The sequence below is a fragment of the Coregonus clupeaformis genome, unplaced genomic scaffold (assembly GCF_020615455.1).
Source record: "Coregonus clupeaformis isolate EN_2021a unplaced genomic scaffold, ASM2061545v1 scaf0066, whole genome shotgun sequence".
Classification (NCBI taxonomy): domain Eukaryota; kingdom Metazoa; phylum Chordata; class Actinopteri; order Salmoniformes; family Salmonidae; genus Coregonus; species Coregonus clupeaformis.
In genome coordinates this window covers 803,512-823,232 of record NW_025533521.1, presented here as the reverse complement: position 1 = coordinate 823,232, position 19,721 = coordinate 803,512, and the positions used below count along the sequence as shown (strand labels likewise).

The 19,721-nt window shown below is 44.3% G+C and overlaps 2 protein-coding genes across 4 annotated transcripts in view; both read right to left on the bottom strand.

The window, feature by feature from the left end:
• Positions 1–247: 247 nt before the first annotated feature.
• Positions 248–12,957, bottom strand: ccdc40 (coiled-coil domain containing 40). Its single transcript, XM_045212979.1, has 20 exons — positions 12,935–12,957; positions 12,512–12,548; positions 12,084–12,266; positions 11,709–11,811; positions 11,422–11,558; positions 11,221–11,304; positions 10,594–10,813; positions 7,032–7,189; positions 6,378–6,500; positions 6,069–6,190; positions 5,218–5,461; positions 4,670–4,852; positions 4,079–4,324; positions 3,635–3,848; positions 2,719–2,888; positions 2,186–2,277; positions 1,879–1,999; positions 1,372–1,560; positions 1,055–1,213; positions 248–791 (listed from the first exon to the last, which is right to left on the bottom strand). The coding sequence occupies exons 3-20, from the start codon at positions 12,225–12,227 to the stop codon at positions 537–539; spliced, it is 2,964 nt and encodes a 987-aa protein (XP_045068914.1). The 5' UTR covers positions 12,228–12,266; positions 12,512–12,548; positions 12,935–12,957; the 3' UTR covers positions 248–536.
• Positions 12,958–14,588: 1,631 nt separating this feature from the next.
• LOC121533153 (testis-expressed protein 2-like) overlaps positions 14,589–19,721 on the bottom strand; it is a 58,302-nt gene continuing 53,169 nt past the window's right edge. For 2 of the 3 annotated variants that reach the window (XM_045212964.1, XM_045212965.1), the window contains exons 10-13: positions 17,522–17,635; positions 17,105–17,314; positions 16,593–16,713; positions 14,589–16,475 (exon numbers count right to left, since the gene is read on the bottom strand). In XM_045212964.1, coding sequence (XP_045068899.1) covers positions 16,314–16,475; positions 16,593–16,713; positions 17,105–17,314; positions 17,522–17,635 — 607 coding nt within the window. In that variant the 3' untranslated portion in view covers positions 14,589–16,313. The remainder of the gene's footprint in view (positions 16,476–16,592; positions 16,714–17,104; positions 17,315–17,521; positions 17,636–19,721) is intronic. The other variant, XM_045212966.1, reaches the window with a different exon arrangement.

Sequence of the window (19,721 nt, the reverse complement as noted above, 5' to 3'; positions counted from 1 at the left end):
ATTTACATTTTCTCCTGTGCCACAGATATTAGGAACCTGACTCCTGCCTCCGCTTCACTCCTGCCACCACCATCCTGCTCTCCACTACCGGACCTCTCTTTTGGACACACCACGGACACTAGGCCATTACGGTACCACACCTGCCCTGACCTGGATCTGTTACCCTCCCTGTAACCTGGACTTGCTCTTCCCCTATTATTGGAAACCTGGACTATTGAACATTGTAAATAAACCTGTTAAACCTTCTCTGGCTTGGTGTACTTGTCTGCATTTGGGTTCTATCCAGTTAAATCATAACAGTATCTGTGTATATATTAAATCAACTGAAACAAAATAAACTGAAATATTCTGAAAACCTAAATTGCCCAAACATGGCCAGGTGGAGAGCTTCCACCCCAAGTCCAGCTCCCTAATCCTAACAGCCAGAGTAACATAGAACACCATCGAGCAGTAATACCCGACAACTATGATGGATCTCTTATCTCCCATCTACTCCGTGGGTAATCCTACGATGGTGGTTTTCAGTCATGTAATAGTCAGAGGGTCTCCTGACCAATTGGTGTCTGCAGGCGCGCGGCCAGGGCTAGGGAGATGCGTCGTAGCGCCCCCTGGTGCTGGGGGAACTCCTGCTGGACGCGGTGCAGGATGGTGGCCACAGTGTGCAGACGCTCCTCCTGCCGCTGCAACGCAGGCTCCAAGGCTTCGCCGGTGGACAGGGCGCTGTAGCGCCCCTCACGCACCGCTTGGAGCTGCTTGGCCCGGCCCTGGAGGGAGACCAGACGGGCCAGGTTCTAGAGGGAGGGAGAGAGAGGAGAGATGAAGGAGACGGGAGAGCGGGGGAGGGAGGAGAGAGAGAGAGAGAAAGGGAGGATAGAGAGAGAGAAAGAACCAGACCGAGGAAGGAAAAGAAGGATGGATAAGGGATTTAAAAAGACAAGACATGAGATGAAAAGAGATATTCAAATAGCTATGCACAGTGAAAACCACTTCTCAACTATGGATACCAATAAATTGGGCAGGAATAATGTTGAGTGAATGGGTCTACATCACATACCCTCTCCTTGGTGTCCTGCAGACAGTGGAAGTCTGAGGTGAGGACAGTTCTGGCGCTGTGGAGCTCTCCCAGCTGCAGCTGTTTGTCCCTCAGACTGCCGCTCAGACTGGCCTGGCCCTGCTGCAGCTCCCTGAGTACCCCATCACACTCCTCCGCTTGCTGTTAGGGTGGGGAGACACACACAACATAGACACACATATTAAGCATATACGTACTGTACATACGCGCACCCACCAACACACCAACCGACCCACCCACTTCTCACCGACTCACCCACCCACCGACCCACCCACTTCCATACAGCCACACCCCCCCACCTTCTGTGTGTCCAGTATGTTCCGGCGCAGGCCCTGCAGGATGCCGTGGAAGTCGGTGTGTGTGGGCTGCTTGCGGTTGGTGCGTGCCTGAGCCTCACTGCGCATCACGATAGTCTCCCTACGAGCCACCACTCCCTCCATCTCCCTCAGTAGGCGCTCCTGCTGCTTCATCAGCTGACTGTAGCGCACCTGTAGGGACACACTCACATTGATACTTGATTCTTGCCTCCAGTACAGGACATTGATTCATTACCCAGTAAAAGCATTGGAGGGGGTGAAACAGGTGTATGAGTGTGTGAGGTGTCCTGCCTATTCCATCTATTCCACATTTAGTGCGCGAAGGAATCGAATCAAACTTTATTTGTATAGGCAGCAACACAATGTTGTAGTGTGCTATATGGGGACATAGTGTATCAGTCTGCAGTAGGAGGGACTAAGTAGTGCACTATGTGAAAAATGGTGTGATGTGAGATTTGCTCTTGGTTTCTCCAGTGTGTGAGATGTTACCTCCATGCGGTGGATCTCAGCCCTCATGGTGCGGACGTCTCCCTGGCCCACCTCAGAGTCCACAGCCGACCTGGTCTCTCTCACTAGCTGGCTCTTCTTCTCCCACAGCATGATCTGACGCCTGAAACCCACACACACGCATGCACACACACAAATAAACATGGGTGAAATAAACAAACACACACACACATAACACAAACATGTGAGGCACACACAAACGTACACTCGAATGAGGTACAAGATACAGACAGACAGATAGACAGAGGCTCATGTTTCTAAACCGACTACTTGCTACTGTTTGACTCACTCTGACTCCACCAGACTGTTGAACAGCCTGTCCTTCTCCTCCTGGATCCTCTCTAGCTTCATCTGCATCTCAATGGAGTCTCTCTCTGCCTCCTACACACACAACATTACAGAAATACACTGTTATACATGAAGTACAATGGTGTGGAGGCATTTCTATATCTATATCATATTTAAGTCTATATACAGTATGTCTAGCATTCTGCCCTTCAATTTGGTCAAAAGTCTTTGATCTGTTGTAATGGCCAGGTATTATCTGATTAATGTGGTATTTAGTTTCCAGACACAAGAACAAGCCTGTTGATCAGAATATATTATGGAGTATCAGAAATTACTGTCTGTCTAGACAGGAAAATACTTTTGTAGTTTAAATAATTACTTGTTAGTATACTAGGCAGTGGTTTAGGACTGAAACAGACATATTAGTATTTGTATGTGTACGTATTTGACTGAGGGACTGATTAACACCAGAAACACCCCCCACCATGAACACCCTCTACCATGAACACCCCCCCACCCCCTCCCCAGTCTCACCTTGAGTCTGTGCAGGAAGTCAGTCTCCATGAGGACGTTGCCCTGCTCCAGGGCCTGGCGGAGATGCCTGTTCTCACTCAGCAGGGAGTTGAGCTTCAACATGTCCGCCATCAGCTCCTTCATGTGTCTCTCCAGCTCGGCCTGCTCACGCTGCTCCTGTTGTATCTCAGCTGGACGGGAGGCAGCGGAGAGGTGGGGAGACCAAGGGTTAGGGTGTGTGTGTTGGGGACGGGAGAGTCTGTGTTAGGGTAGGGTCACAAAGACCCACTATAGATTTACTCTCTATGACCAAGACTGCACATCTTCCACCCCTGAACCATATGTCTGCCTGAACCTAACAAAAATCCAAAGGTCACTTTATGCACAACTCAGATCCGGCACCCTCCCTCTAGACACTAGTAGATTTAACAGAGTGCCTGAAGAGGAGAGAATTTGCCTTCTGTGTGATCTTGGGGAAATCGCAAACGAAATCCATTTTGTGTTTTATTGTGCTGTGTATGACGATCTGAGACATTTATTTTTATTTTTAAAATGACTTAGAAAGTATTCTGGTTACAGGACGAGCAGAGGCTTGCATTTCTGTTTCAGACAGGGTGTGTTTGAGATTGCTCAGTTCGTTCACAATGCCTGGAGGAGAAGGAGAAATGTACTGTTTGTGTAGTGTGGCTAGATGGTAGCTGTCCTTGCCATGATTATTTTATGCGCATAATTTGTAAAATGTTATTTTATTCTGTAGTGTCTTGTAAGCCCATGTGGGCTGGGCACCGGTAGGTGTATGACACTTAAATAAATCATATCTATCTCTATATCCACTGAGTGTGTGTTGTAGTCATGGTGCGGATGGAGAGTTGTGTCTGTAGTGTGAGCAGCGCGGTGCTCTGGGCCGTTTCTCCTGGGTCAGTGTGTGTTTACATACTCTCGGTGCGGACTTTCCTCTGCTGTAGGATGGTGAATTGGGTCTGCAGTGTGAGCAGGGCGGCGCTCCGGGCCTGTTTCTCTTGGGTCAGTCTCACTAGTTCCCCCTGCTGCCGCAGCCAGAGCTGCTGTTGCTCCTTGATCTCTCCTCCCACCCCCTCCAGCTGTTTGGTCAGAGTACTGGCCCGGATCTCCAACGGGCCCAGGTCCTCGTGCTGTTGACGTAAGTAGGGATGTGATCAAGACAACATAGAAAATCAGGAACCTTTTGAAACGTTTCAAATCGATACTAGCTCCAGTCTTATTGTAGAGGATGGTGCTCTCATAGACATAGAATATCATTCTAGTTCTGTAGGTGGTATCTATTTTAGATTCAGTACCTTTAGTCCTCTATTCTTAGACAGAACTTACACTGGTCAGTGCTCGGTTGTAAGTTAACTCTCACCCCAGTGCTGGCGATGAGCTGCTCGATCTTCTTGTTGTAAACGTTGATGGTGGCCTGCTTGCGCTCGATGACGGTGACATGCTTGGTGATCCTGGCCTCGCTGGCGCTGAGCAGTTGGTTGCGGCGGCTCATCTCCGTCTCCAGCGAGGCGAGGGTGCGAGCCAGACCCTCCAGACGCAGGGTGACGTTCCTTCTCTCCAGCGTCACCGCTGCCATTTCGTTCTCTAGGCAGGACAGCTGGGCCTCCTGGTATGGTGAAGAGAGAGGGAGAGACACTCACACACAGAGGAGATACATTGCACTAACAAAGTTTCATATGTAGCATTGTGGTTGGTGTGGTTATCAATTTACCCTTTTCTTTTTTTTGTCTACACAGGTTATTGAAAAACTAGCTCAAGTTATACCAATGTTCATCTTAAATAACAACCAGATTAAACTCCTTCTGTGCTGTAATTCTACAAAGTCTCCCATTCCTAACACATCTCCACAATAAAATTGTTTTTGTAATGGTATGAATTACTTGAAAACTCCCGAAATAAACTTGATGGAAAAAAAGTTAAGTGAGCCCCAAATACGGCGATCAACGCTCACCTTCTCCCTCTTGTGGGCGGCCATCTTGTCGGTGAGGCGTCGGGAGTACTTGGTGGCCTTGTCGTGGGTGAGATGCTCCTGCATCTTGGACATGATGCGGTCCTCCAGCTCGATGCGCCGCACCCACTCCTTCTCCGTCTGCTTCCTCAGGGAGGACACCTCCATCTGGCGCACCCCACACTCCTGGAGAGGGGGAGGAGAGAGGGGAGGGGGGAGATGGGAGGGAGCGGGACAGGACAGGGATTAGAAGTGTTTCATCGTACTATCATCCACTTACATGAGTCATGACAACAACAATACAACATTCCAGTCACTTCATATTGAGCGGATAATGCATTCAGAGGAGCCTGCATAGGGAAAGAACAGAAGATACACCAAGAACAAACTTGAGAAAAAAATAAAAGAAACAAACCACAATGGAAGCAAGTCTTTTGACTTCATTGTTTTAATCATCAATGATTCATTTCAATGTAGGTATTGTTTATTCCACTTGGCTAAAGCAACCTATTCAAATGTGTAAAATAAAACCAATTCATTAATTAACTCACTGTGTTGACGCGTTGCAGTGTCTGCTCGGTCTCCTGCAGTATCCTCATGTAGATGCTGTACTGGGCCTTCAGCGCCTCCTGCTGGCTGTGGCTCTGGGAGATCAGCTTCTTGGAGGTGGCGCTGTCCAGCTGGGTCCTGTTCAGTAGTACTGTCAGCAGCTCATTACGCTCCTCCTCCCGTGTGATGGACTTCTTGAAGCCCTCGATCTCGGTGTCTAAAGAGCGGACCTGGTGGGTGGCCGTGCTGGACGGAGGGAGAGAGGGAGGGAGGAGGGAGGGAGGGAGGGAGGGAGGGAGGGAGGGAGGGAGGGGAGGGGAGATTGATAGACGTGTACATGGTGGCATCCCACAGGTGTACAGCATGTCAAGTCTCAAGGAGAAAGTTTGACCAGAGCAGACCAGCAGCACTGATGCACAGCAAATACAAATTGTATTGTAAATAGACATTGGACACTGGCCAATGGACATCTAGCCAAAAGTAGTGCATTATAGATGGAATATGGTTGCCATTTCAAGTCTATCCAGTGTGTATTCTCTGCCACCGTAGAGCGTCTAGCATGGCAGTGTAGGCCTCGTCTCGTCATGCCCACCAGGCTGCTGTTCTACACTGTGTGGTGAGGTGTGTGTGTGTCACAGGCGGCTGGTGGCATCTTAATTGGGGAGGACGGGCTCATAGTAATGGCTGGAACGGTATAAATGGAATGGTAACCAACACATCAAACACATGGTTCCCATGTGTTTGATACCATTCCATTCACTCCATTCCAGCCATTAATATGAGCTGTCCTCCCCTCAGCAGCCTCCTGTGGTGTGTCGACTCTACACAGTGCTAGGAGTTGAAGTGTCCTCACCGTAGAGCGTCCAGCATGGCGGTGTAGGCGTCGTCTCGTCTCCTCATGCCCACCAGGCTGCTGTTCCACTGCTGCAGCAGTTGCTTCCTCTCCATCACCAAAGAGTCCATCTCCATCTGGGCCTGCATCGAGAGACACACAGGCAAAATTCACACCATTCACCACCATTCCCCATTCCTTCTGTGTGTACAGCTTTTGACTCAGCCTAAGCAGTAACACATTTAGGATTAAAAAATTAGTTGAATCAGGTGTGCTCCTGCTTGGCTGGAGCAAAAGCCTGCACCCACCCTGGAGTGGACAGTAGTGTACCTCAGAGAGGGCCTCCTTGGCTGCCTGGGTCTCCTCAGACTGGGCGATGGTCTGGACTTCATACAGAGCTATCTGCTCCGTCAGCCGTTCCATGTGTTTGGTCAACCGCTCCACATACAAGTCCTGAGATAAGGGGGGGAGGTAGAGATAGATAGGGGGGTAGGAGGGGTAGAGAGAGAGAGGGGTGGAGAGAGAGAGAGAGAGAGGGGGTTAGAGAGAGAGAGAGAGAGAGAGAGAGAGGGGGTAGGGGGGGTAGAGCGAGAGGGATGGTAGAGAGAAAGAGAGAGAGGGAGGTAGGGAGAGAGAGGGGTGGTAGCGAGAGAGAGAGAGGGGGGTAGGAGGGGTAGAGAGAGAGAGGGGTGGAAGAGAGAAAGAGAGGGGGGGTAGGGGGGGTAGAGCGAGAGGGATGGTAGAGAGAAAGAGAGAGAGGGGGTTAGAAAGAGAGAGAGGGTCATATTAGCAATCACCTGTAATACACTGCCGGAGAAGACACAGCCAAAGAAATAAGAATAATTCGAAATTCTATTTCTAGACCCTTAGCAACTGGTCCAGGTCCAGTTTTGCGATTTGGCTCAGAACGGTTAACATTAGATATAACATGCCATTCGGCTGATTTTGAATCAGTTGTAAAAGAAGGAAGGCGTGTGTCCTGACCTGTTTGTGTTTCTGCTCCTCTGCCTGGGTCTTCTCGGAGTGGGCCTTGCGCGAGGCGTTTTTCATGGCTGTGATGTCAGAGCGCAGGTCGGCGTTAACCTCCTGGATGTAGAACAGACGCAGTGCCAGGTTCTCTACCTCACTCTGCAGCTGGGACACTGAGGGAGGAGGTGATAGAAGTAGTTAGGGACAGGAGTTTTTCCTGACTATGTCACCTGACCAGGAAAACCTTTAGGTCAGGGGTGTCAAACGTCCGGCCCGCGGGCCGGATCAGGCCTGCAAACGGGTTTAATCCGGCCCGCGAGATGATTTTGTAAAGTATAAAAATGAGCTGCAATTTCAATAACATAAACTGCTGTTCCAATTGTGTCCACTGGATGGCGCAATAGCAATTGTGTTAAGCAAGCAAACTGTTTATACCGGGGCAGAGCAAATAGGTCAAGCAAGTCAAGTGCAGCCAGTCCGGATGAGCTACTTTGTTTTGCCCGCGATATTTATTACGGCTTCTACTTTTAACATTATGTGCTTTGGCACCTTCATTGCCCCAATATGTCTCTGTCAAAAAAGAGAAAAGTGGACGCAGAGTGCAGAGTGTTCCAAGAAAAATTGTCATCCTTCTATTTATTCACGGAATTGAATGAAAAAGCTGTATGTTTGGTGTGTTCACAGCATGTTGCAGTGCTGAAAGAATATAACCTTCGACGCCACTATGTGAGTCTTCATGCCGACAAATATGGCAACTTTCAAGGACAGCGGAGAAGAGGTGAATGAACTGTTGGTGGGTCTGAAGAAACAGCAGTCTGTGTTTACTCACAGCCGAGACATCAGTGACGCTGCAGTGAAAGCTAGCTACCTCATTGCTAATGAAATCGCAGTGGCTTCAAAACCATTTAGTGAGGGTGATTTGTAAAAACATGCATGATGAAGGCAGCAGAGATTGTGTGCCCTGAAAAGCACCAGGCTTTTGCAAATATCAGCCTGACAAGAAACACAGTTGCAGACAGGATTTCCGATCTTTCAGTGGATTTGGACAGCCAGTTGAAGCAAAAAGTAAAATCATTTATTGCGTTTTCGGTTGCAATTGATGAAAGCACGGACATTACAGATGTTGCACAACTGGCCATTTTCATCCGCGGAGTTGATGACACATTGACCGAGGAGTTCGTGGAGTTGGTGCCGATGACAGATACAACGACAGCAGCTGATATTTTCACTGCACTCGTCGGCGCGCTGGACAGGGTCGGAGTGGACTGGTCCCGCGCTGTCAGCCTGGCTACAGATGGTGCGCCCTCAATGATCGGGAAAAAAGCAGGCGTTGTGACACAGTTCAGAGAGAAAGTGCAATCTGCAAATGGAGGACGTGATTTTTGGACTTTTCACTGTATTTTGCACCAGGAGGCTTTGTGTTGCAAGTCATTAAAGATGGATAACGTCATGAAGGTGGTCATCCAAACTGTTAATTTCATCCGATGCAGAAGCCTGAATCACCGTCAGTTTGACAGCCTTCTCAGAGAGAAAGACCACATCTATGGCCTTGCCATACCACACTGAGGTAAGATGGTTAAGCCGAGGTGCTGTGCTGAGGCGTTTCTTTGATTTACGAGAAGAAATTGAACAGTTCATGGAAGAAAAGGGCAAACCAGTGTTAGAATTTCATTCCGCAGAATGGATGCAGGACCTTGCATTTATGGTGGATGTTACAGAGCACCTGAATAACTTGAACAAACAGCTGCAAGGGTGCAACAAAGTTGCCACGCAGTATTATGACAGCATACGTTCTTTCAAGTTGAAGCTGTCATTGTGGGAGACGCAACTCGCCGGTGGTGATGCAGCTCACTTCCCCTGTCTGAAAAATGTGTGCGCGACCCAACATGTGGCAGACATGAAGCGGTTCAAATATAAAATAACGGGACTGTTAAGGGAGTTTGAGCAACGCTTTCAGATTTTTGGTGAACTGGAGAAAGACTTCAACGTTTTTTGTTCGCCATTCACCGTGAATCCCTCTGATCTGCCCGTGAGCATCCAACTTGAAATAATATACTTGCAGTGTGACTCGGATTTGAAGGGCAAATTTGCCGCAGCTGGCTTGGACACATTTTATCAGAATCTCTTGCCAGGTTACCCCAACTTGACAGCCCTCGCTGCAAAACTGTTGTGCATGTTTGGAACCACATATCTTTGTGAGCAAGTTCTCTGTAATGAGCATAAATAAAACAAAGCTGCGCTCAAGGCTCACGCACAAGCACTTGAATCACATCCTGAAGTTGGCTGCCACTCAGGATGTGACGCCTGATATTGATGCGCTGGTGAAAGCTAAAAGATGCCAGGTATCAGGAGTCAAATAAACTATGCAACCCCACTTAAAGTGCTGCATGAGACACCCTGATATAGTTCTGTGATCTGTGATATACTTCTGTGAATCACTGAGGCATTGTGTGTTTGTGTGTTGTTTGTCCTCAGAATTTCAAATAACTTGAGGTGTTTTATGATTAATAGTGATGTTGTGCTTTTGGACACACTGTCCTCAGGCTCCAGCTTTATGTTTATATGTTTTTATGTTGATGTGCTATTGTTTTTAATTTATTTTATTTTATTTGTATATTTAACCTATTCTTGACTCTGTGGTTCTTGCACTTGTTTGGGGAACAGGATTTCATTATTTTTATCTACATTTCTGCCTGAGAAATGACACCCTGATATAGTTCTGTGATCTGTGAAACAGTTCTGTTAATCACTGAGGCATTGTGTGTTTGTGTGTTCTTTTTCTTTAGAATTTTCAAATAAACTTGACGTGTTTTATGATTAATAGTGATGTTGTGCTTGTACTATTTTGGACACACTGTCCTCAGGCTCCAGCTTTATGTTTTATGTTGATAGTATTAAAACAAAGAAAACAATCTGAAGTTGTTGTTTTTAAGTTATATATACCATGATTTTACCGGTCCGGCCCACTTGGGAATAGATTTTCCTCCATGTGGCCCCTGAGCTAAAATGAGTTTGACACCCCTGCTTTAGGTGATAGTTATGGGCTATTATAACTAGGCTAGGGCCCTGATTTTTTCCTTGATTAGGTTAAGAAAAACTCCTGGCCCAAGCCATAGTACAGATATAGGATCTTAATTTGACCTATATTGTCACAGCAAAAGAATCCTGCAGCAACAGGATTTTAACGTTTAGTCCATAACGTTGCTTGATCGGTGGTTAAGCTATTAGCTGGCCAAAAGTAGGCTACTTGAAAAGTGCAATACTGTTGGTGTTAGTGTAGGTTTTCAGTGAATTTATGTAAATCACAAAGCTCATCTGCATTTCCTGTGGTGCACGAAAATTCTCAGCAACAAAAGAGTGATCAAATTAAGATCCTACATCTGTAACACAGGGACAACAGCCTATATTCACAGAAACTTGTGCTTATGACTGTTGATGATTCAATGTGTCTATGTTTCTTGAACAGTTGGATAGTATCTATACAATCCTAGTATATCTGTCCCTATCAAGTCAGTGAGTGCTATCACCACAGAATTTAAAAGAAGGCATACTAACTGTATATCTCTATGGGTCTCACCGTGTGACCTCTGCTTGCCGGCCTGGCTGGCTGTGGTGCGGTACTGGCTTCGGACCCCCTCCAGCTGATCCTGGGCCTGTCTGCGCTGGGCGGCCGCCTGTGTGTTGGTCTCGTGACGGTCCTCCAGACAGGCCTGGAGTCTGGCCAGCTCCTGCTGTATGCCGTACAGCTCCACGCCCAGCTCCTCTCGGTGGTCGCTCTCAGACCTCTCTATAGCCATCTAGGGAGATGGGTGGAGGAGTGGAGGGAAAGAAAGCATAAGTTGGGGTCAGAATTGCATAGGACAAATGCCTTAGAAATGCACTGCAAGGCCTGTGGATGTTTTTTAATGTTATAACAATAGTGATTAATCCTTGTAAATCAATTGTTGTTGCTTATAGATAATTTCTAGTTGCAGATTATCTTATTGTGTGTTTTGAAATGAAAGCACAGGGTCATGTTTCGAGATTGAGCCAAAACAAGTCAATGGCGCCCTCTCCTGGGAAAAGAGTGCCTTCAAAAAGGGGACCCATAAAAGGTATGAGTCATCCTGCATGTATACTGTAACGTGGATGTCCATGTTGATTTGATTGTAAACCATTGTAAAGGATGAAGAGTCTTTGCTTCAGAAGAAGAGACCTACTGCACCTTCTCTCTCAGCTCCAAGTTGAGTCTCTCCAGTTGCTTATGGAGGTGGCTCTTCAGTGCAGTCTGGAACCTTTTCATCAGTGGCTGCAGGCAGATTGGAAAAACCATACTAAGGCGTTCATCTGATAAGCATAACAGGGTTTAAACCTTAAGGTATTTAAAACAATGTTAGCAGTGATGTTAAGCAGGAAAACTGCTTACGTGTTCAGGGTCCAGTACAATTAGCTCATCTCCATCGTCGTCTTCCTCCGCCCTGCGTAACTCGTCCCCATCGCTGTCAGAGAGGGGGACTGAGAGGTGCAATGAGGGGTGAGGAGGCAAGGGCATCGTTCCGTTATCTGGAACCCAAAAAACAATGTTTCATGATCAATCCTCAACAGATACCGTGCTTGACAAGTCAGAGCTCAACTCAATTTCAAAGGTGATAGAAAACAGTTACATTTTCCCACCATTGTTCTACCCCTCCCTCTTATTGAAACCCTGCTGACCTGAGTTGCTGGCTGCGCCTGTACCATTGTCTCCTGACTGGGACACTGGGTCATCAGCCCCCGCCTCAGCCTGCTCTCTGTCTGACTGCTCTGCTGATCCACCCTGCATGGAGGATAGACAGGAGGACACTCAGGAAGTCACTTTTTGATCCTTAGAGATATATAATATAATACTTATAATAAAGTGTTATATTTAATTCTGTGCATTGACCATTGCCTAAATCATGTCTAAATCGTATTTTGGAAATAACGTCATGATTTTCTATGTTTAAAAATAAAATGCCGATGATACAATATCATGAGACTCGCAAATCCTAACTTGAGAAACGTGTGAAAAGACGTATCCTGTACTGTAGATTAGTGTCTTTCCCAAACCTCTTGCACAGGTAGCACAGTAACCCCAGAGTCCTCTGCTGCCTCGTCAGCATCACCCGGCTGTTCATCGCACTTCTCCTCCTCCTGTGGCGGGGTTCCCCTCCTCTCCTCTTCCCCTCCTCCCTCACTTTCTCCACCCTCCATTGGACGCGGTGGGGACCAAGATGGTTGACTCTGTCAGCACTAAAAGAAGGTTGCCTTTGTGACACCCAAGTCACAACAACATTGGATTGCATTGTAGTCATGTAGACAGGTAGCCTAGTGGTTAAGCACTTTGGTGCCAGTAACTGAAAGGTTGCTTGTTTGAATCCCCCAGCTGACTAGGTGAAAAATCAGTTGATGTGCCCTTGAGCAAGGCACTTAACCCTATTTGCTCTGGATAAGAGTGTCTGCTAAATGACGTCAATGTCACCTGCTCTTTTCCTTACCTGCTTCTTGAGTTATTAAGGAGTTGTCTCTTCAGAACTGAAAGAAAGGTCAGAGAATGAAAACATTGTATTGAAGCAATATTGCAAATGTAAAAAACGTTATGAAGTTGAAGACATAATCATTCAGTAGGCCCTCATACATTTGCTTCAAAATGAAATAAGATAGGTACCTATGATGGCATGCTGCTATCCACTTGTCTTGAAATTAGCGTGCTTATTCGTTAATATGCTATTATCGCTAGCTAGAAAAGTTAGCTGTCAAATGTAAAATTAGCTAACAGTTTAAAATACCAATGTTTTAAATGTTCTCGAATGCATAAGTTACTAAACCTTACGGTTGCTTTATCACCTCTTCAGCAACATCAAATAATCCTGTAGCTAGTAGTACGAAATTTAATTTGCAAACTAAAAACAGCTACTCACCTCCGTTTGTCAGCCAGTCAGGCGTTGCTAGGAAACGATAAACTTCCGTGAAGGATAAGGGGGTAGAGCCTAGTCATTGGATAGAGCCGCCCCTCATGTATATTCATGTTTATTGAAATGTATAGACTATTCAAGCTTTGCAGTACATGGATTTTCAGAGATGAATGAATTTGAACATTTTAAATATTGATGCATGGCATGTGAGTGTGGCAGTTAAAATAACTTCAGTATAAGACAAAAAATAGGTTCATTAAAAAAATCTTTATTTCAATCAAGAGCGAATAATTACAAAGCAATCTGATCTTTTTAAATAATTTGTACCACAATACCATTGCAATTCATAGTCGTACAAAATCGATAACATAAAAGAACAAGGCCTGCTAAATCAACATTTGTAAAAATAAAAAGGCATTACTAACTGTAGGCCCCGTGTAGCTCAGTTGGTAGAGCATGGCGTTTGCAACGCCAGGGTTGTGGGTTCGTTTCCCACGGGGGCCAGTATAAAAAACAAAAAAACTGTATGCACTAACTGTAAGTCGCTCTGGAAAAGAGCGTCTGCTAAATGACTAAAATGTAACATTTTAGAGAACTTCCTTTAGGGAAACCTTGGCTCTCCCAACTAAGAGACTTCCAGCCAAGCAGTTGACATGGATGAGGCTCAACAAATTTGGCCTTAAAAATCTAAACAATCCATCCATTTCCAGAATCATCAAACTCTTATTATATAAATCTGATGTGATATTGATGTCCTCATTCTATCATTGTACTTCAGAAAAGCAGACAAAGCTTTACAAAACATTCTAATTCCAACCTGGGACTAGGCCTACATTCAGGTCTATAATTATTGGCACCCTTGATAAAAATGAGAAAAAATACTGTATAAAATATATAATACAATACTGAGCTATATTGTATACTCCAAAAAAATGGGGAAATTCTATTATTTTATACTAATACAATTGCTCAGAGAATGAGATTTTGTTTAACAAGTATTTTTAAAATAATAATAATTTAAAAAAGATAAGGGTCAAAATTATTGGCACACCTGTTTGCAATACTCTTAGCACGCTCCCTTTAACCTTAACAAGGATCTGGAAAGATTCTGTATGGATGAATGGTCCAAGATTCCTCTCACTGTGTCCTCCAATCTTTTCTTTTCTTTAAAGGCTCAGTGTCGTTATCCTCACAAGGGTACGGTGCTGGAGTACTGAAAACAGGGGTGGCAATAACTTTGACACCCATCTTTTTGAGAATTGTTTTATGACTTTTTAAACTAAAATCAATTTCTCTGAGCAATTGTGTGAATATACAATAATAGGATTTAACAAAAAAATATTTTTATTTTAGTCTTTTTTTCTCATCTTTATTAAGGGTTCCTATAATAATATTACCAACTGAATAATCGTTAAAACTAAACTAATTAGAAGTAGTAGGAAAGTGAAAACAAGATATTCCTTCATCAATGACATTCTACAATAGTGCTTTAGTGTCCTGACAAATAAAAGGAACGAATGGCAACACAAATAGGAATTCATGTAAATAAATCCAATGCTAATACTGTGCATTTAAAACTTAACTGCAAAATTAAGAAAACATAACAGTACAGTATAGAAGGTGATTCAGACTTAAATAGTGATGATTTTTGAGACTACAATTATGTTTGAGTTAACAGTTTATTTTCCAAGTATTAATGATGGTTTTGGCAAAGGGCACACTACATATATCATCATTTAGTTTAACTCTATCAAGTGTCCTTTAGCACGTCTGGCAAGGGGGCTCATTTCCAAGCATTGGCAACTGTTGATGGCCATTTGAAAATACATGCAACAAAAAAAAAGATATACCACTTCCTACATAATTTGAAAGAATAAATGAAAACCTGTGTGGTGCAGAGTACCACAGGAATAGTCTCAACATGTGCCATGGGTATTGTACATGCTAGAGAGAGCATAACACAATAGGACTGCAAATATGCAATACATGCCTGTAGATACTATTGCATTAATAGTGTTTACAAAGAAAAAATAAATCAAAACTTCAGTTTTAGTTGTGCAATACTTGGCATACCCCAATCAACATAATCCATGTGATTGGTTAGGAATAGTTTCCATACAACAAACAATAAAACAGTCCAACAATATGTCAATATAGCCATACATACATTCAACAAAAGTTAGGCCCCTTATATACACCTTTTCAGACATACATTTATATATCATATATCTTTACAAGATTATACATATACTATTATTTCTCATTGCTCACCTCCATGTCCTTAGTTAGCAAGGAACTTGCATAGGCATTAGTGAATTAAAGACACGTGTTGCCTACGTAATGACGCATTGTTTTCCAGAGAACGATGAGGGGAGGGGCTTCATATAGCTGCTTCCATATAGATATGGACAGTGATACTTTGCATATAAAGAGGTGTTGTGTACAGTTAAGAGGGGAATATGTAGAACTTTCCCCATTACCACTGATACAGGGTCAGACATTTTCTCATCCCCAAAATGGTTAGGATTTGGGGTGGGGTAATCTGATTCTAGACCTGTGGTAAAGGGGAACTTCTACCTCGAGCAGTAAGAGCTGTGGGGTCACAGCACAAGTGTATATACTGTTAGTGTTCACCTGATCACAGATAGTGAGCATTAGGGCACAAAGCATAGGATGCATTTGATGCCTCATGATATGGCAAATAATACATGTGACATTGTCAAAAGTATGCACTCTTGCTTTTAGTGTCAGGCTTCACACACACATGCACACTCTTGCAGACACACCTGTACAATAACAAAAGTATAATCTAGCGGTGTCATGTCTCATTCAACCATTTCTTTTCACTTTAATCTCTTCTCTTGATTTGGGTCCCCAAACAAAAGTTGTTTCCCATCTAGGACGTAAGGTGAACGGTGAATGCGATATAATGATGTGTTCATAGGACACTGTGTAACCTTATAACCGCTCCACTTATACCACTAGCCTCTAACCTGCCCCTGTCAAAGGTTGTATCACTGTTACATTTGTGCCATTCTGAGAAAAATCTAATGTTCTAAGTCTGTTCATCCTACACAGATTACAAAACAGAGCAGCAAGTGAGAGATTTTATTTTTAGTGTTTCTCCTTTCTGGTTGGTTGACTGACCTCTGTCTCATTCCATCAGTGAGCTTGTTAAAGGTCAAAGTTCATCTGATGACTGATGAAGTCATCCTGTTCTGCCAGTGACAAAAAATACCCTTGGGTATGGAGCTATTGGAATGTCAATGTGGCAACAGAAGTATTTTTGTATGTCCTTATACACCAATAGGCCTTATACTACTACAAGGCCCCCTGGCTCCAATTCTAATTTCACACATTTCAGGCAAATACTGTAAGCAATCCTTCATATGCCGTTAGTGGCGCCCCCCTCTGCTTCGGAGGGCTCCGTTTCCCTCTGGGTCGTATCGGCTGTGGAGGTGGAGGGCGTTCCAAAAGAGCGGGGATCCATGGCAGAGTGCATGATGGTCAGCCACAGGTCGTCCATGTTTGGCATGACAAAGATTTTCTACGTCGGAGAGAAGATGGGAGAGATTCAGAGGTGTTACATTTGGATGTAGTATGCTGACATACAGTTTGGACAAAGTACGGTATTACGCACACACAGGCATGCACACACAAATACCTGAAACTCCTGGTCCAGTTTCTTCTCGATCCAGTCGGTGACGTGGGCCAGTGTGACCTCTCTCTCTCCCAGTTTGGGCCGAGCCTTCAGCTCCAGGTGGGGTGGGCTCCTGAAGCCATACCTGCAGCACACCAATTCACAACAGAGTGAACAAACACACTAGGTGAAACACCAGAGTGTAGTTTTAAACTATAACAGATCATGCAGCACTGAGCCATTTGTTATTGTACAGTGTGGGCAAGTTAATGGTAAAGGTTACTCAGAATAATAAGGCACACAAAATGTCAGTTTTCCAGGGATGTGATCAGTCACAAGCAGAGGGCACAAGTGCATTGCAGAACACCAAAAACTAATGCACAACAGTATGCCAACAAGTGTTTGATCAGCACCCCTATAATATTATATTAAAGTGTATTTATGTATTGGGATGGTAGGAATGTGTTGGGGTGTAGCATATCCTGTTGGTGGGCGGAGTTATGAGGTATAACTATATGAAGCTGTTTAGAACATACCATATCCTGTCAGTGGGTGGGGGTGGGATGTTGACGGCCAGCGTGCCTCTGAGCTCCTGTACCTCCACGGTGAGCAGCAGGGGCGTGTTGGACACCTCCTCCATCTTCTTCTTGATGAACTCCGTCTCGGTGGCCTTCTGGAAGTACTTGGACTTGGCGATCTTGTCCACGAAGCGCATGATCTTACTGGGCTGGCGGCCCCCCGTGTATCTAATGGAGAGGAGAGATTTAGGGGTTGAATCCTAAGTACTTTTCGTTGCGCAAATCTACCTTCATTTACGTAAAAGTCTGAATTACGTGAAGGTCTGCATTAAGTTAAAGTCTGGATTACGTGAAAGTAGTACAGAAAGGTACTTTAAAAGGTAAACAAGGTAAATAATCAGGGTAAAAGTAAATAGACACTGTAATTAGTCTCACCCCTCTGCTCCAGGGACTTCATTGGTGACCTCTGAAGTATCCTCTTCGTCTGAGGACCCCGCACTGGATGACTCCTCATCACTGTCAGCTAGGCAGTATGTCCGTGGTCTGTACCTGGCACACACACAGACGATTCAGTATGGATTCGTCCCCATTGTTTTCAGAGGGATCGGTGACTCTCAGAACTACAATGCCTTTGTTCATATGAGGAAACAAGTGTTTTTCAGTGTTATCTAGACCCTTTGAAGTCTCACCGAGTTCCCACACAATTCATTGGCAGGCACGCACCCACCCACCCACACGATTGAGCAGTGTTTTCCACAAGTATATAGAGTAGTCAGCCAAATAGAAAAAAATTGCCAGGCAGGCCCCCCCGATTTTCTAAGTAAGAGAACATTAAACCTTTGAGATTAAAGTCTTATTTACAGTTTTACTGCAAGATATCAATTGCCACAATTATGTTTGTTCTTCAAATTGTGTATTTTATTAAAACAGAAAAATGAAGTAAATAGCCCACATTATCTAGAAAAATTAATTAAATGTTTTGTTTTTAGAGGTTTCTGTTCTTCCCATTTTTTTCAGGTTTTCACTTTCAAATTCACAATTTAATAGAAAAACAACAAATGTGAATGTTCTAAGTCCACAAGAATGCTTAAACCACATCAGGAGACCACTTGATTTTTGGGTGTAGTTACCTTTTAATTCAAAGTGCACAGCAAACAAGAGGCTGTTGGTTTAGCAGTGTTTTTGTCGTGTGATGCTAGACTTTGCAAAACAAATATCCACTGGATTTATAAAAATAATGATATAATTTTGCCAGGTAAGCATAGGGTACTTTATAGTTAACATTTAACTGAGAAGGTTGTTGGGAAAGCTTTTCCATCTACTAGAAGACTGTTCATTAGCATAATCGCTAATGGCTTCCACAAAGTGGTAGACCCGCACACATACAGACGGGCATTTTCGTTGCATCTTCAGAAAGTTGCATTGATGCATTCTGGTCATGTCTTATGATAAACTTGGCCAAATTAATTCTATTTCAATACATTTCGTTTTTTTTTTATATTGTTGAAGTCCGTTTTAATGCCTGCATTTCGTGAGGGCCCTAATTATCATATTTGGACCAGAATGAGGTTCTCCACTACCCATTGTTCCTGCAATTTTAATTCACCATCTTCATCGAATGTTTTCTTAATTTATCTGCATGTAAGCGCCAAAAAGCCTATGAAAATTAGGGAGCCAAATGAACGACTCTCTCACTCATTCGGTAGGCTACACTGACTGACGAGAGTCACTCACTTTAGCGTCACTGTCTGGCAAGCCCCGAAATCATACGAAAGGAAACCCTTTGGTTTACTTGTCCCGATGCGATACCATGGACATATAACCACGTTGCATGATTTAAGAATGGCAAAGGGATATAGAGATCGACTTTATTCAGTCAGTTCGAAACCTTTGATAAACTAGTAAACACTTGCTGTTCAGTTATCAATCAATGCACAGTAAATAGCCTACAATGCGCCACGACTCCGCGTGGCTGGCTATGTGAAACACGCAAAATAAAATCCATGAATGTGTCAGCAATTAAAATAGGCTAAATCGTGGATTTCGACTCATTGTTAACACTTACATTACATAGGACATGCAAATTCACGAGCATCACTCTCTCTACCTGCTCCTTATAAAGAAATTCGACTGCAACCAGAGATCTGTATATAATGACGAGATGCTCATGTCTCCGCCCTAACAATGGGAGTCGTTGTCCCAAACAAGGGAAGACAGGCGACAAGCCTATGTCCAAAATAAGCCCATAGAAACGCATTGGGCCTATTTTGGAAAGAGTTTGGTGAGAGTGAAACCTCTCGCTTCGCCTCTTCCTCTCTGTTGCGTTTCCCTGTCATCGCTCGCTTTGTGACTGACAGGCGCCTATCCTATCAATAGATGTTTAGAAGATGCATATCATTCATTCTAGCGGGAGAGGGCTCCACGGAATAGCGAATTGAAACTTTTAAATGAAAAGTAACCTTGTTAATATGAAGTGGAAAATACAGCCAGCTGAAAATGAGTCTGTAACTGGCTGATTAGCCGACAGCATCAGCCAGGCGCAAATGGAAAACACTGATTGAGTATGGATTGATGCATCCTCTTGAGAGCCCCTTTGTTTAAGAGTTCACATGAAGAAACACACACACAATCTGAA

Excerpts from the sequence above, each read along its gene's own strand:
- ccdc40 (XM_045212979.1), bottom strand. The coding sequence starts at position 12,227 with ATGGAGGGTGGAGAAAGTGAGGGAGGAGGGGAAGAGGAGAGGAGGGGA. Across the intron at positions 10,814-11,220 it reads ACTTGGAGCTGAGAGAGAAG|ATGGCTATAGAGAGGTCTGA; the intron begins GTGCAGTAGGTC and ends CCATCTCCCTAG. Across the intron at positions 6,191-6,377 it reads CCAAGGAGGCCCTCTCTGAG|GCCCAGATGGAGATGGACTC; the intron begins GTACACTACTGT and ends CTCTCGATGCAG.